Source organism: Lepus europaeus, chromosome 4, assembly GCF_033115175.1.
Source record: "Lepus europaeus isolate LE1 chromosome 4, mLepTim1.pri, whole genome shotgun sequence".
Classification (NCBI taxonomy): Eukaryota; Metazoa; Chordata; class Mammalia; order Lagomorpha; family Leporidae; genus Lepus; species Lepus europaeus.
The window spans coordinates 53,266,348-53,280,175 of NC_084830.1; the positions used below are offsets into that span (position 1 = coordinate 53,266,348).

The 13,828-nt window shown below is 39.4% G+C and overlaps 1 protein-coding gene across 1 annotated transcript in view; it reads left to right on the forward strand.

The window, feature by feature from the left end:
- The first annotated feature begins 256 nt into the window (after positions 1-256).
- Positions 257-13,828, forward strand: part of NBN (nibrin) — a 58,011-nt gene continuing 44,439 nt past the window's right edge. Inside the window, exons 1-5 of the mRNA XM_062188281.1 lie at positions 257-389; positions 1,775-1,908; positions 2,959-3,107; positions 3,543-3,702; positions 6,990-7,093. Of these exons, the coding sequence (XP_062044265.1) occupies positions 353-389; positions 1,775-1,908; positions 2,959-3,107; positions 3,543-3,702; positions 6,990-7,093 (584 nt within the window). The 5' untranslated portion in view covers positions 257-352. The remainder of the gene's footprint in view (positions 390-1,774; positions 1,909-2,958; positions 3,108-3,542; positions 3,703-6,989; positions 7,094-13,828) is intronic.

A 13,828-nucleotide genomic window follows, 5' to 3' on the forward strand; every position in this document is an offset into this window, starting at 1 on the left:
CTCAATACTTGAATATGGAACATGTGCACAGGGAAAAGAAATAACATTGCACTTTATAAGCACTGTATCTTAAGTGGAAAATGCAATGTCTTAAATAAACCTGTATTTAACATTGGCACCAAAAAAAAAAAAAAAAACCCGCATTTAATATAGAGTGCGCTGTTCCTTCCCAACCACCAGGTGGCGACGAGGCGCCTCCGTCGCCTCTTCATCCCTCCGTTTCCGAAGGGGTTAGCGCGGCTCCCGGGAGCGCGCACGTCCCAGAGCCCGTGCGGACTGCCAGGCGCTGTGGCCGTGCACGTCGGCCACGCGGCCGCCGGTCGGCTGCTGGGAGCTGAGAGGGTTCGGGTCCATGTGGAAGCTACTCCCAGATGCGGGCTCAGCCCGAGGTAAGGGCGGAAGGGAGACGACAGGGGCCCCTTTTCTGGGGCGCGGCTCCCGGGGGGAATAAGGTGTGGGAACGTTGCTTCCGGTCCGCTGGCTTCGCCTTCCGGCGCCGCCTCTGCGGGCTGCGGAAGCGGGAAGGAAAGGCGGGAGTTTGGCGTCTGGGAACCAGGCTGCGCAGCCACTTTGAAACAGGCTTTCCCTGGCCCTGTGGCGGAGGCGCGGGGCGGCGACTGCAGGCGGCCCTCCCTCGCCCACGGACCGGTTCTCCGGGTCCGGAGCCGGCCTTGGCTTCGAGACCCCGGAAGTGAGCCGTGGCCGCGAGCCTGCCGCAACGTCTGGGCTTTTAAGCTTTCAGGGGGACAAAGAACTGATTTATCCCAGATCAGACGCTCAGACCCTGGGGTGGCAACGCCCCTCTGTGAAGAAGCACGTGCACGGGGAGGCTTACTTCCGGCTTTGCCTCCGAGCCTAAAACTCAGAAGAACAGCAAAAAAAGGTTTAGGAAAAGGCAGAGAGACAGGACTCTTCCATGTAGTGGTTCGCTCCCCAGATGCCTGCAGCACCCAGAACTGGCCAGGCTGAAGCCAGGAACTCAGGGAACCAAGCACTTGAGCCCTCATCGGCTGCCCCAGCAGGAAGCTGGGTTGGGGGTGGAGCCTGGACTGAATACAGGCTCTCACGTGGGCTGCACCAAATGCCAACCCCACTTTGTCTTCTTCGTCTCTACACTTTGTGTAATAGAAGCTGTTGATTGACTGCCTGCTGTATTGGTTGATGTAAGGGTTAGCCCATGTACCCATGATTGCCTGTTGTCCTCAGGAAGTTCATACTGTGGAGAAAAAGGACTGTGAAGAGTTTAAATGTTGACTGGCTTTATAAGGGAGTGTGAAGAAATACCATAAACACTAAACTTGGACCAATGCAAAGATAGAACATAAAGGATTTAGTTTAGCTCAAGAAATGGTAACCTGAAGCTGGCTCTCAGGGTTCCTTTAGGCATGTTACAGGAAAACAGACTTGAGACAAATTCAGTTTGGTACTGGAGAAAATTAGGATTCATGAATCAGGCAGCACCCTGAGCAGTGGAGGTTCAGGGAACAAGTAAAAGAGTTCAACAAATAGTGTGGGAAAAAAAACACAAAAAAACCCTGTTTCTCAATGGAAGAGTCAAGGGCTATAAACAATCATCAAATCTCCAAATGTCTATTTCATCCCAATACATGACATTTCAGGTACTCTGTTAGTTACCTGGGATCAGGGAAAGCATATGATAGGTTGATTAACATTTAAATAGCAAAATAAATATTTAAATTTGTTATGGTTTTATTATATATACTGTACACATATATGTATGTGTGTCTGTCTTTCATTATTTTATTTCTTTTAGGAGAACCATACAGACTTTTGACTGGTGTTGAGTACATTGTTGGAAGGAAAAACTGTGCCATCCTAATTGAAGATGATCAGTCAATCAGTCGAAATCATGCAGTGTTAATTGCTAACTTTCCTGTGACCAACCTGGTATGTTACTAATTTTATTTTGCTAGCTTGTGGTTAGGGAGTTGAAATCAAAGTACTGTCTTGATGTGAGAGAGAGCTGTTTCAGTATGTATTTTTTGTTTTGGTGATTTAGAAACTTAGAGGAAGCAGGACATATTTATATTTATTTACTTAACAAACATATAGTAACAAACATGTAGTGAATATTTACTGTGTGAGAGTCCCTGGGCCCAGCCTGGGAGTGCGACAATGATAGACCTTCAGGGCTCCTACTCTTAAAGAGGTTATGTGGCTGATGGACACAAACGTTGGATATATAATGAGCTTCCACAGTGGGAATTGATAGGTGATACTAGGGAAGACAGCTGTTGCTTCTGTCCCACAGCGCTTTTGAATGGCTTCAAATGTGTTTGTTAGCTTTAATCATTTTATGGGTGGTAAAAGTGATAAAAATATATAAATGTGCTCAGGATAATATTGATACTAATAAGCAAGTAAACCATTATTTTGTTGAATTGGTGTTTTTGTATGGTGATGGTTAGGTTTTGTGTCATATCTTTTTGGTGTGGAAAAACTTTATTATGGAAATTCCTTCAGAAAAAATAAAATTATTAATCTAAGTCAGAAACTCTAGGTTTTGATCCCTTATTCTCAATAGACCAGTGGTTACCGTGTGCTTTTCATAATTAAAAAAAAAAATAAGGAATGAAACTGACATGTTATATTTGAAGCAAACAGTTTCAAACCAGTAAATTCTCAGATATGTGAAATGGAAGGATTGGGAAAATCATAACTGCCTGATAGAAATAAACAAAATATGTGTTCTAAGAGATGTAATCCTGGGATTAAGAGACTTCCTTAAGGGGAAATCTTTATTTTAATTGATGGCTGAGTGCTCATTCTCTGAAGGCAACAGAACAATAACTACCATCTACAGTGGTGGCAGGGTAGCCAGCTGTCTGTTCCTTTTGTCCTACTTGAAAGTTACCAGGCTTTTCTTATGAACCTTCCTCCATGGAAATTGTATGTACTGAGCGGTAAAAGACTTTAAATTATTTGTCAAATTTGCAGAGTCAAACGGATGAAATACCTGTATTGACAATCAAAGATAATTCTAAATATGGTACCTTTATTAATGAGGAGAAAATGCAGAATAACCTTCCCCAAACTTTGAAGACAGGAGATAGAGTCACCTTTGGAGTGTTTGAAAGTAAATTCAGGTACGGACTTTTTAAATGGTATTAAAATGGATAACTTTATTTAACACTAGTCAAATTTTAAAGGAAAGAGATTAAAGGATTATAAGAAAGCAATATAATTCCTACTTAGTGCAGTAGTAAACTTTGTGCAACATATGGTTAGTGCATTTTGTCAATACTGGGTGGTGTCAAGTGAGTGAAAGTTTGAGTAGTTCCTGCAAGTCATGATAGGAGCTACATTCGCTTGATGCCTCATAAGTTAAAATATAATGTTAATGTTCTCATTGCTTTTTCTTCATTGGGACACAAGACTTAGGGAGTAAGAATTTCATAAGTTAGAAAGTTAGTAATATATTAAAATTAAAATATCTGTGTATGATGTAAGCTTAAAGTTTTAAAGTATTGTAAGTTGTCCTGTCTGTAACTGTGATGATATAACTTTATTCTCATTCACAGGGTAGAGTATGAGCCTTTGGTTGCATGTTCTTCTTGTTTAGATGTTTCTGGGAAAACTGCTTTAAATCAAGCTGTATTGCAACTTGGAGGACTCACTGTAAACAACTGGACAGAAGAATGCACTCACCTTGTCATGATGTCAGTTAAAGTTACCATTAAAGTAGGTTGAATGCCTTGTTACTATGTTAAAATAAGTTCTGTGAACCTAAGCATAATCACCCACCATATACAGACTTTAAAAAATTCACTTTGCTGCTATCAGAACTATTAGTGGCACATTTACATGTATGTGCCCCAAGCCTTTTATTTACTATTTAGTCTCAAATGGCTTTTCAGATAACTGGTTTATTATCTGAGAAAAGCAAAAGCACAGTTAGACTTCAGATTTCAATTTGGCATTCTAAAGATCATTATCTTTTAATCAAGTACTTCCTTACACACAGCATTTTTGTTTTCTAAGAGCTAAGTGACTTAATTAACTGCCAGTCCTCAAAGTTAGCATTTCCTATATCTTCTGTAAGATTGTCTTCCTCCACTCTCTGACATTGTCTCATGATCTCATGCTCTCTTCTTCAGGCCCTAATCACAAAAACTTTTTAAGTTCTTGTAGTTTACTATTAATTTAATATATCCTTATAGTCCTGAGATACATAGATATGTACCTTTCAAAGATGTTGACTATTCATTAAAGCAGTGATATATTTTGATACGTTTTCAGATTTTGCATCTTCATCAGATTTGGTATATCTAAAGGTAATTGAAGAATGGCATTGAGAAATGATTTCCTCTCTCTTTTTTTAAAGATTTATTTATTTATTTGAAAGTAAGAGTTACACAGAGAGAGGAGAGGTAGAGAGAGAGAGGTCTTCCATCCGATGGTTCACTCCCCAATTGGTTGCAACGGCTGGAGCTGTGCCGATCCGGAGCCAGGAGCCAGGATCCAGGAACTTCTGGGTCTCCCACATAGGTGCAGGGGCCCAAGGGCTTGGGCCATCTTCCACTGCTTTCCTGGGCCATAGCAGAGAGCTGGATTGGAAGTGGAGCAGCTGGGTCTCGAACCAGTGTCCACTGGGATGCTGGCACTTCAGGCCAGGGCGTTAACCCGCTGCGCCACAGCGCAGGCCCCGATTTCCTCTCATTTTAAACAAGTTGACTATACAAAAGATATGTTTTAGGCTGAGAGCTGTAGTGAAAAGCAGCAAATACTTGGATTCCTTTATTTGATGATGCAAAAGTCTTTTAGTATTTAAAATAATTAAATTAGAATATTAACATTAGATTGAACCTGAAGTTAAACTTGTACCTTGGTGAAGTTACCTCTGAACAAGAATATATCCATCTTGGCAAGTTTGTGAATTTGATTTTATAGCTTCTGCAGCATGACTAGCTTCTGTACTAATTTATGCCAATAAACTCACATGTAGTAAATTCATAAATGAGAGTGTCCATTTACAGTAGTTATGCCCCATTATTGTTACCAAAATATTTAAGTTTTAGCATAATCTCCTTTAAGATATTAAGTTACTTAAATGGAATAGGTAATCATACATGTGCTTGGAGGGTCTGAAATAAGGTCAGAGGTGGTGTGATTTTGCCAAGTTTGTGACAGAACTGGGCACTATTCTAGTAACTGGTAAGCTAATAACCACCATTAGAGACATTTCTTTATCAGTATTTCTGATCAGTCGTGTGCCAAAAAAGAAATGCTTGTTGTTATATTATTTTTTGGTAGACTATTCAAAAGTATAGTTAGGCTTATGAGTTTTGTTTTTGTTTTGTTTTTTAGATTATTGATTGTTACAACTAGAAGGAAACATAAAAGAGTATTTAGTTCAACTTTTATTTTTTCATGAGCAAATTGAGGCTTGAAGCAATTAATGCTTTGCCCAGAGACACATGTGTTGGAGTTTACTCAGTCCTATGTTGAATTGCACTTCACTGCTTCATGTTGGAAGTTAGTTACCTCATGCACATAGGAAGTTGGTATCTTTCAGACTGTATAGACACCCTAACTCTGATTGCTCCTATTTAGGAAATACTCTGTGTTATTAAAAGCATATATATATATAAACCCTGTAGTTGGATTATTTCCTAGAATATGCTAGATCTTTCTTATTTTCATTTTCATTGCCCACAATAGTATTGTCTAATCTTTTTCAAATTTTGTGGATGTATTTTATTTGAGGCTTATACTTAATTCACATGTTAGTTGGAATTTCTTTTTCTCCTCTTTATATATACTTACCTTGAACTTTCTTTTCTTTTTTTTTTTAAGATTTATTTATGTATTTAAAAGTCAGAGTTACACAGAGAGAGAAGGGGAGAGAGAGAGAGAGAGAGAGGTATTCCATCCACTTTTTCACTCCCCAGATGGCCGCAACAACCAGAGCTGCACCAATCCAAAGCCAGGAGCCAGGAGCTTCTTCCGGGTCTCCCACGTGGGTGCAAGGGCCCAAAGACTTGGGCCATCTTCTACTGCTTTCCCAGGCCACAGCAGAGAGCTGGATCAGAAGTGGAGCAGCCGGGACTCAAACCGGTGCCCATTTGGGATGCCAGCACTGCAGACACCACTATGCCACAGCACCGGCCCCACCTTGAACTTTCACTCAGCCTAAACAGTTACTCCTTTATCTGCTTTCTTGAAAAGGCTTTATTCCAGAGTTACACTTTTTCAGAAAGGCAGTTAGGCTGTTAAGATCTTTCTGTCACATTTCTCTCTTTACCTCTCTCTTTAAAAAAAAAAAAAAATCATTTTTTTATTTGAGAGGTAAAGTTACAAGCACAGAGAGAAAGAGTCAGAGAAAAAGGTCTTCCATCTATTGGTTCACACCCCAATACCCGCTATAGCCAGCATTGGGCTGATCTGAAGCCAAGAGCAAGGAGCTTTCTCTGTATCTCCCACTTGAGTACAGGGGCCGAAGCACTTGGGCCATCGTCCACTGTTTTCCCAGGTCAAATGCAGGGAGCTGGCTCAGAAGTGGAGCAGCCAGGACATGAACTGGTTCCCATGTGGGACACTAGCACCCCAGGATTACACCATAGCACCGACCCCAAGTTTATCTCCTAATAAATTTTTATCTCTGCAGCAAATATGTTAGATTTCTTCAATCCCAAAATATACTCTTAGCATTTTAATGTTTTAAAAATTGGAATACAATTTTAAGATCTTCTTAAGATCTTCTTCTGTTATTCTACTTACCCAAAAATAGTTTTTTAAATTACTGTATCAATGGCTTCTGATAATTGTTTAGATTGAGGTTTGTAGTAACACTGAGTAATGTCCAAATATGCACTTCTATTTTATAGATTATAACTCCTCTATGAATCTAGGAAAATGAAATAAAGCCATTATAGAAAGGTGTCCTTGTAGTTTATAACTTAAATTTTTCTTTGGAAAAAAGCTATCAAATGAATATATACATTCATATATGTTTTCTTCCTTTTTAGACGATTTGTGCACTCATCTGTGGACGTCCTATTGTAAAGCCAGAATATTTTACTGAATTTCTTAAGGCAGTTCAGTCCAAGAAACAGCCTCCACAAATTGAAAGGTATAGTATGTGTTTCACATTCACAAGATATCACATACAAAAGATGATGGCATTTTTGTAAGAATTATTTGTTGATACCTTTTCTTACTCAGATTTTCAGGTATGTTTACATTAGCCCATATTTGATAATGGGAACTGATAATCAAATTTTTAATATTATGAAATTACTAAATTTAATACTACTAAATTAAATTAAAACAATAAAAAGTGATCATTTGCTTTAGTAGATTCTGTACCTATTTAGATCCATTTTGATATGCTTATTGAAGACTGATTTGACTTAGTACTTAATTATTAATAAAAATTACCAATTTAAAAACAAAAGTAGTAATGTATTATAAAAGAGATATAGAATAAATTGTGACTTTTGATTATATAAATATTTTATTTCTGAGAAAAAAACATGATCACTACTCTTACATTTAAATTAAGAAACATAGTGTAATATTTTTACCCATGACAAAGTCATGTTTAATACAGCTACATCTGTACTTTTGCAGTATTTCCAAGAAACAGAGTAATCCAGAGTTACAGCTTCATGTACTTGACATTATCTGCAATGTTTCATTTTCCTGAATTGTCATCAATGTACCATTGTAGGTGAAATCAGTTTTAGAAGATTTCATTAAAAAAGAGTTCTTGGCCGGCGCCGTGGCTTAACAGGCTAATCCTCTGCCTTGCGGCACCGGCACACCGGGTTCTAGTCCCGGTCGGGGCGCCGGATTCTATCCCGGTTGCCCCTTTCCCAGGCCAGTTCTCTACTATGGCCCGGGAAGGCAGTGGAGGATGGCCCAAGTGCTTGGGCCCTGCACCCCATGGGAGACCAGAAGAAGCACCTGGCTCCTGGCTTCGGATCAGCGAGATGCGCCGGCCGCAGCGGCCATTGGAGGGTGAACCAATGGCAAAAAGGAAGACCTTTCTCTCTGTCTCTCTCTCTCACTATCCACTCTGCCTGTCAAAAAAAAAAAAAAAAAAAAGAGTTCTTAATTTTGATAAACTGTATTCTGATAGAGGAAGTTCATAGAATGTTATCTTAAGTGTAAGGAAATTACCCCTTAGAAAAGAGAGGAATCTGCCTTTATTTGAATTTTTAGAATCTCTCATACTCTGAGTTGTTCTTTCAATTATTTTATGTCAAATATGTACTGTTTTGGAAGGCACCCTTAGGAGAAGGATCCTTTATGAGTATTCTGCATTTATATACAACTTGTTGAATATACCAAGAAGGCATGGCCCTAATGGTGCTTTACACAGGCTTTTTCTTAGTTATGTTCTCACTGAGAAACCTTGAGGGACAAAGAGCAGGCTTACTTACAGCTTGTTATCAACTGGTGGGAAAAAACAAACAAACAAAAAAACAAAGCAAACAAACAAACAAAAAACTGGTGGATTCCCAGGGTCAATGTTCTCCTCTCCTGTAACACAAACACTGTACTGTGTCATGCCGTGGGGCTTGATCAGGGGTGTGACCTTTAGTAATGCCCATGCTGCTTGCTTTTTCTCATACAGGAATCTGTGTCTTCTGCCAGCATGTGTGAAACTAGAACAAGGTTAACTTAACTAGCTGGTAATCAGATTTCAGACCCAATAGACACATTAATCAGAAACAATCTGTAAATGAACATTTAGGAAGTTTATACTTGTAGAGATTAGCATATATAATCAATTGAAGTCCTGTGCAGTGCATTCTGACACATATAAGTAAATATTTTCCCTAGATTTAGAACCTCATATTTGCAAGTTGCGGATATCAGTTAGCTTGACCTTTTAGAGATCACCTGAAAAAGCAGTATAGTAACTGGTTTTAGAAATCATGTACATATGCCTAGAAGACTGATGGAATAAGTAGCTGTACAGATCCTGGTGAAATAAATAGTTGTTGCTTGGAATACAGTTTCCATGGTGAGAATTACACCTGTGTTTGGAAAAATTCTGTATTTGAAAAATATTGAGGGGTCCAGTGCTGTGGTGTAAAGCTGCCAGCTGCAGTGCTGGCATCCCATATGGCACCAGTTCGAGTCCCTTCTGCTCCACTTCTCATCAAGCTCTCTGTTATGGCCTGGGAAAGCAGTGGCATGACCCAAGTCCTTGGGCCCCTGCACCCACGTGGGAGACCTGGAAGAAGTTCCAGGGTCCTAGCTTTGGATCAGCACAGCTTCAGCTGTTGTGGCCATTTGAAGAGTGAAGCAGCAGAAGGAAGACTTTCTGTCTCTCTCTCTCTCTTTCTCTCCCTTTCTCCCTGACTCCCTCTCTGTAACACTGCCTTTTAAATAAATAAAAAAATCTTTAAAAAAAAATCTTAGAAGCAAAATGATTTTTTGAGGATTAGATGAAGTTTTTTGAAGATTAGATAAAGAATTATATACAAGCCATATAATGTGATTGGGAAAAAGTAACTGTTTCTAGATATTCATTTAATAGGAGATGTAAATAATACATGCTGGTTACTAATTAAACATTTTATTTGTAGCTCTTAAAGTTTCTATACAAACAAGTCAAATATATTTTAATATTTTTATGAGAGAAGTAAGGATCACTTCCCATATATGACAGCCTTGTATTGAAGCAGTCTGCCTCTAACCTAAATTTCTTCAAGGTTATTTTCATGTTTTCCGGTTTCCTTACTAGCTGTCTAATCAGGAGAGTATCAGAAACAGTTTGAAACTTCTTGAAAGTAGTACTCCAGAAACAGTGACTTTTAATTATCTTCACAGTTCTCACTATGCTTTCTTGTTATCAGTATGCTGTATAAGATGAAAAGGCTTATCTAGGTATATAAAGTTCGAGAACATGGTATACATGGTGTTCTAAAGTAAACTCAGCTACATTGTTCTAATCCCAGATTTTTTTTTTTTTTTGGACAGGCAGAGTTAGACAGTGAGAGAGAGAGAGAGAGAAAGGTCTTCCTTTTTCTATTGGTTCACCCCCCAAGTGGCCGCTACGGCTGGCAAGTTGCGGCCAGCGTGCTGTGCCGATCCGAAGCCAGGAGCCAGGTGCTTCCTCCTGGTTTCCCATGCAGGTGCAAGGCCCAAGGATTTGGGCCATCCTCCACTGCACTCCCGGGCCACAGCAGAGAACTGGACTGGAAAAGGAGCAACCGGGACAGAATCTGGCACCCCAACCAGGACTAGAACCCACTGTGCCGGCACCGCAGGCGGAGGATTAGCCTAGTGAGCCGTGGCGCCGGCCTAATCCCAGAATTTTTTTTTTTTCATTTATTAAGCTTTTATTTAATGAATATAAATTTCCAAAGTACAGCTTATGGGTTACAGTGGCTTCCCCCCTCCCATAACTTCCCTCCCGCCTGCAACCCTCCCCTTTCCCGCTCCCTCTTCCCTTCCATTCACATCAAGATTCATTTTCAATTCTCTTTATATACAGAAGATCAATTTAGTATATATTAGGTAAAGATTTCAACAGTTTGCCCCATATAGCAACACAAAGTGAAAAAACTACCGTTGGAGTACTAGTTATAGCATTAAATAACAGTGTACAGCACATTAAAGACAGAGATCCTACATAATATTTTTTTAAAATTAATTAATTTTCTATGCCATTTCCAATTTAACACCAGGTTGTTTTTTTTCATTTCCAATTATCTTTATATACAGAAGATCAATTCAGTATATAATTAGTAAAGACCTCATCAGTTTGTACCCACACAGAAACACAAAGTGTAAAAATACTGTTTCAGTACTAGTTATAGCATCACTTCACATTAGACAACACATTAAGGACAGATCCCACATGGGGTGTAAGTACACAGTGACTCCTGTTGCTGACTTAACAATTTGACACTCCTGTTCATGGCGTCAGTAATCTCCCTAGGCTCTAGTCATGAGTTGCCAGGGCTATGGAAGCCTTTAGAGTTCGCTGACTTTGATCTTATCCCGATAGGGTCATAGTCAAAGTGGAAGTTCTCTCCTCCCTTCGGAGAAAGGTACCTCCTTCTTTGATGGCCCCGTTCTTTCCACTGGGATCTCACTCACAGAGATCTTTCATTTAGGTCTTTTTTTTTTCTTTTCCATGGTGTCTTGGCTTTCCATGCCTACAATACTCTCATGGGCTCTTCAGCCAGATCCGAATGCCTTAAGGGCTGATTCTGAGGCCAGAGTGTTGTTTAGGACATCTGCCATTCTATGAGTCTGCTGTGTATCCCACTTCCCATGTTGGATCTTTCTCTCCTTTTTTGGTTCTATCAGTTAGTATTAACAGACACTAGTCTTGTTTGTGTGATCCCTTTGACTCTTAGACCTATCAGAGCCATCGGTTGTGAACTGAAATTGATCACCTGGACTAGTGAGATGGCATTGGTACATGCCACCTTGATGGGATTGTGTTGGAATGCCCTGGCACATTTCTAATTCCACCATTTGCGGCAAGTCCAATTGAGCATGTCCCAAACTGTACATCTCCTCCCTCTCTTTTTCCACTCTTAAATTTAACAGGGATCACTTTTCAGTTAAAATTTAAACACCTAAGAATAATTGTGTGTTAATTACTGAGTTCAACCACTAGTACTAGAACAACAACAACAACAACAAATACTATAAAGGATAAAGTATTACATTGTACATCTAGAGTCAGGACAAGAGCTGATCAGGTCATTGTTTCTTATAGTGTCCATTTCACTTAACAGGTTTCCCCTTTGGTGCTCAGTTGTCACCGATCAGGGAAAACAAATGATATTTGTCTCCTTGGGACTGGCTTAATTCACTCAGCATGATGTTTTCCAGATTCCTCCATTTTGTTGCAAATGACCGGGTTTCGTTGTTTCTTACTGCTGTATAGTATTCTATGGAGTACATGTCCCATAATTTCTTTATTCAGTTTACTGTTGATGGGCATTTGGGTTGGTTCCAGGTCTTAGCTATTGTGAATTGAGCTGCAATAAACATTAGTGTGCAGATGGCTTTTTTATTTGCCAAATTAATTTCCTTTGGGTAAATTCCAAGGAGTGGGATGGCTGGGTTGTATGGTAGGGTTATGTTCAGGTTTCTGAAGAATCTCCAGACAGACTTCCATAGTAGCTTAACCAGTTTGCATTCCCACCAACAGTGGGTTAGTGTCCCTTTTTCCCCACATCCTTTCCAGCATCTGTTGTTGGTAGATTTCTGAATGTGAGCCATTCTCACCGGGGTGAGATGGAACCTCATTGTGGTTTTGATTTGCATTTCTCTGATTGCTAGTGATCTTGAACATTTTTTCATGTGTCTGTTGGCCATTTGGATTTCCTCTTTCGAAAAATGTCTATTGAGGTCCTTGGCCCATCTCTTAAGTGGGTTTTTTGTTTTGATGTTGTGGAGTTTCTTGATTTCTTTGTAGATTCTGGTTATCAACCCTTTATCTGTAGTATAGTTTGCGAATATTTTTTCCCATTCTGTTGGTTGCCTCTTCACTTTCCTGACTGTTTCTTTTGATGTACAGAAACTTCTCAATTTGATGCAATCCCAAATGTTAATTTTGGTTTTGATTGCCTGTGCTGCTGGAGTATTTTCCAAGAAGTCTTTGCCTGTGCCTATATCTTGCAGGGTTTCTCCAATGCTCTCTAATAATTTGATGGTTTCAGGTCATAGATTTAAGTCTTTAATCCATGTTTAGTGGATTTTTGTGTAAGGTGATAGGTATGGGTCTTGCTTCAAGCTTCTGCACATGGAAATCCAATTTTCCCAGCACCATTTATTGAATAGACTGTCCTTATTCCAGGGATTAGATTTGGATCTTTGGTCAAATATAAGTTGGCTGTAGATGTTTGGATTGATTTCTGGTGTTTCTCTTCTGTTCCATTGGTCTATCCATCTGTTTCTGTACCAGTACCATGCTGTTTTGATAACAACTGCCCTGTAGTATGTCGTGAAATCTGGTATTGTGATGCCTCCGGCTTTGTTGTTGTTGTACAATATTGCTTTGGCTATTCGAGGTCTTCTGTGTCTCCATATGAATTTCAGCATCATTTTTTCCAGATCTGAGAAGAAGGTCTTCGGTATCTTGATTGGTATTGCATTGAATGTATAAATTGCTTTTGGGAGAATAGACATTTTGATGATATTGATTCTTCCAATCCATGAGCATGGAAGATTTCTCCATTTTTTGGTATCCTCTTCTATTTCTTTCGTAAGGTTTTGTAGTTTTCATCGTAGAGATCTTTAACATCTTTGGTTAAGTTTATTCCAAGGTATTTGATTGTTTTTGTAGCTATTGTGAATGGGATTGATTTTAGAAGTTCTTCCTCAGCTGTGGTATTGCCTATGTATACAAAGGCTGTTGATTTTTGTGGATTTATTTTATATCCTGCTACTTTGCCAAACTCTTCGATGAGTTCCAGCAGTCTCTTAGTAGAGTTCTTTGGGTCCCCTAAATAAAGAATCATATCATCTGCAAAAAGGGATAGTTTGAGTTCTTCCTTCCCAATTTGTATCCCTTTAATTTCTTTTTCTTGCCTAATAGCTCTGGCCAAAACTTCCAGAACTATATTGAATAGCAGTGGTGAGAGTGAGCATCCCTGTCTGGTACCAGATCTCAGCAGAAATGCTTCCAACTTTTCCCCATTTAATAGGATGTTGGCCATGGGTTTTTCATATATTGCTTTGATTGTATTGAGGAATGTTCCTTCCATACCCAGTTTGCTTAGAGTTTTCATCATGAAAGGGTGTTGTATTTTATCAAATGCTTTCTCTGCGTCTATTGAGAGAATCATATGGTTTTTCTTCTGCAGTCTGTTAATGTAGTGTATTA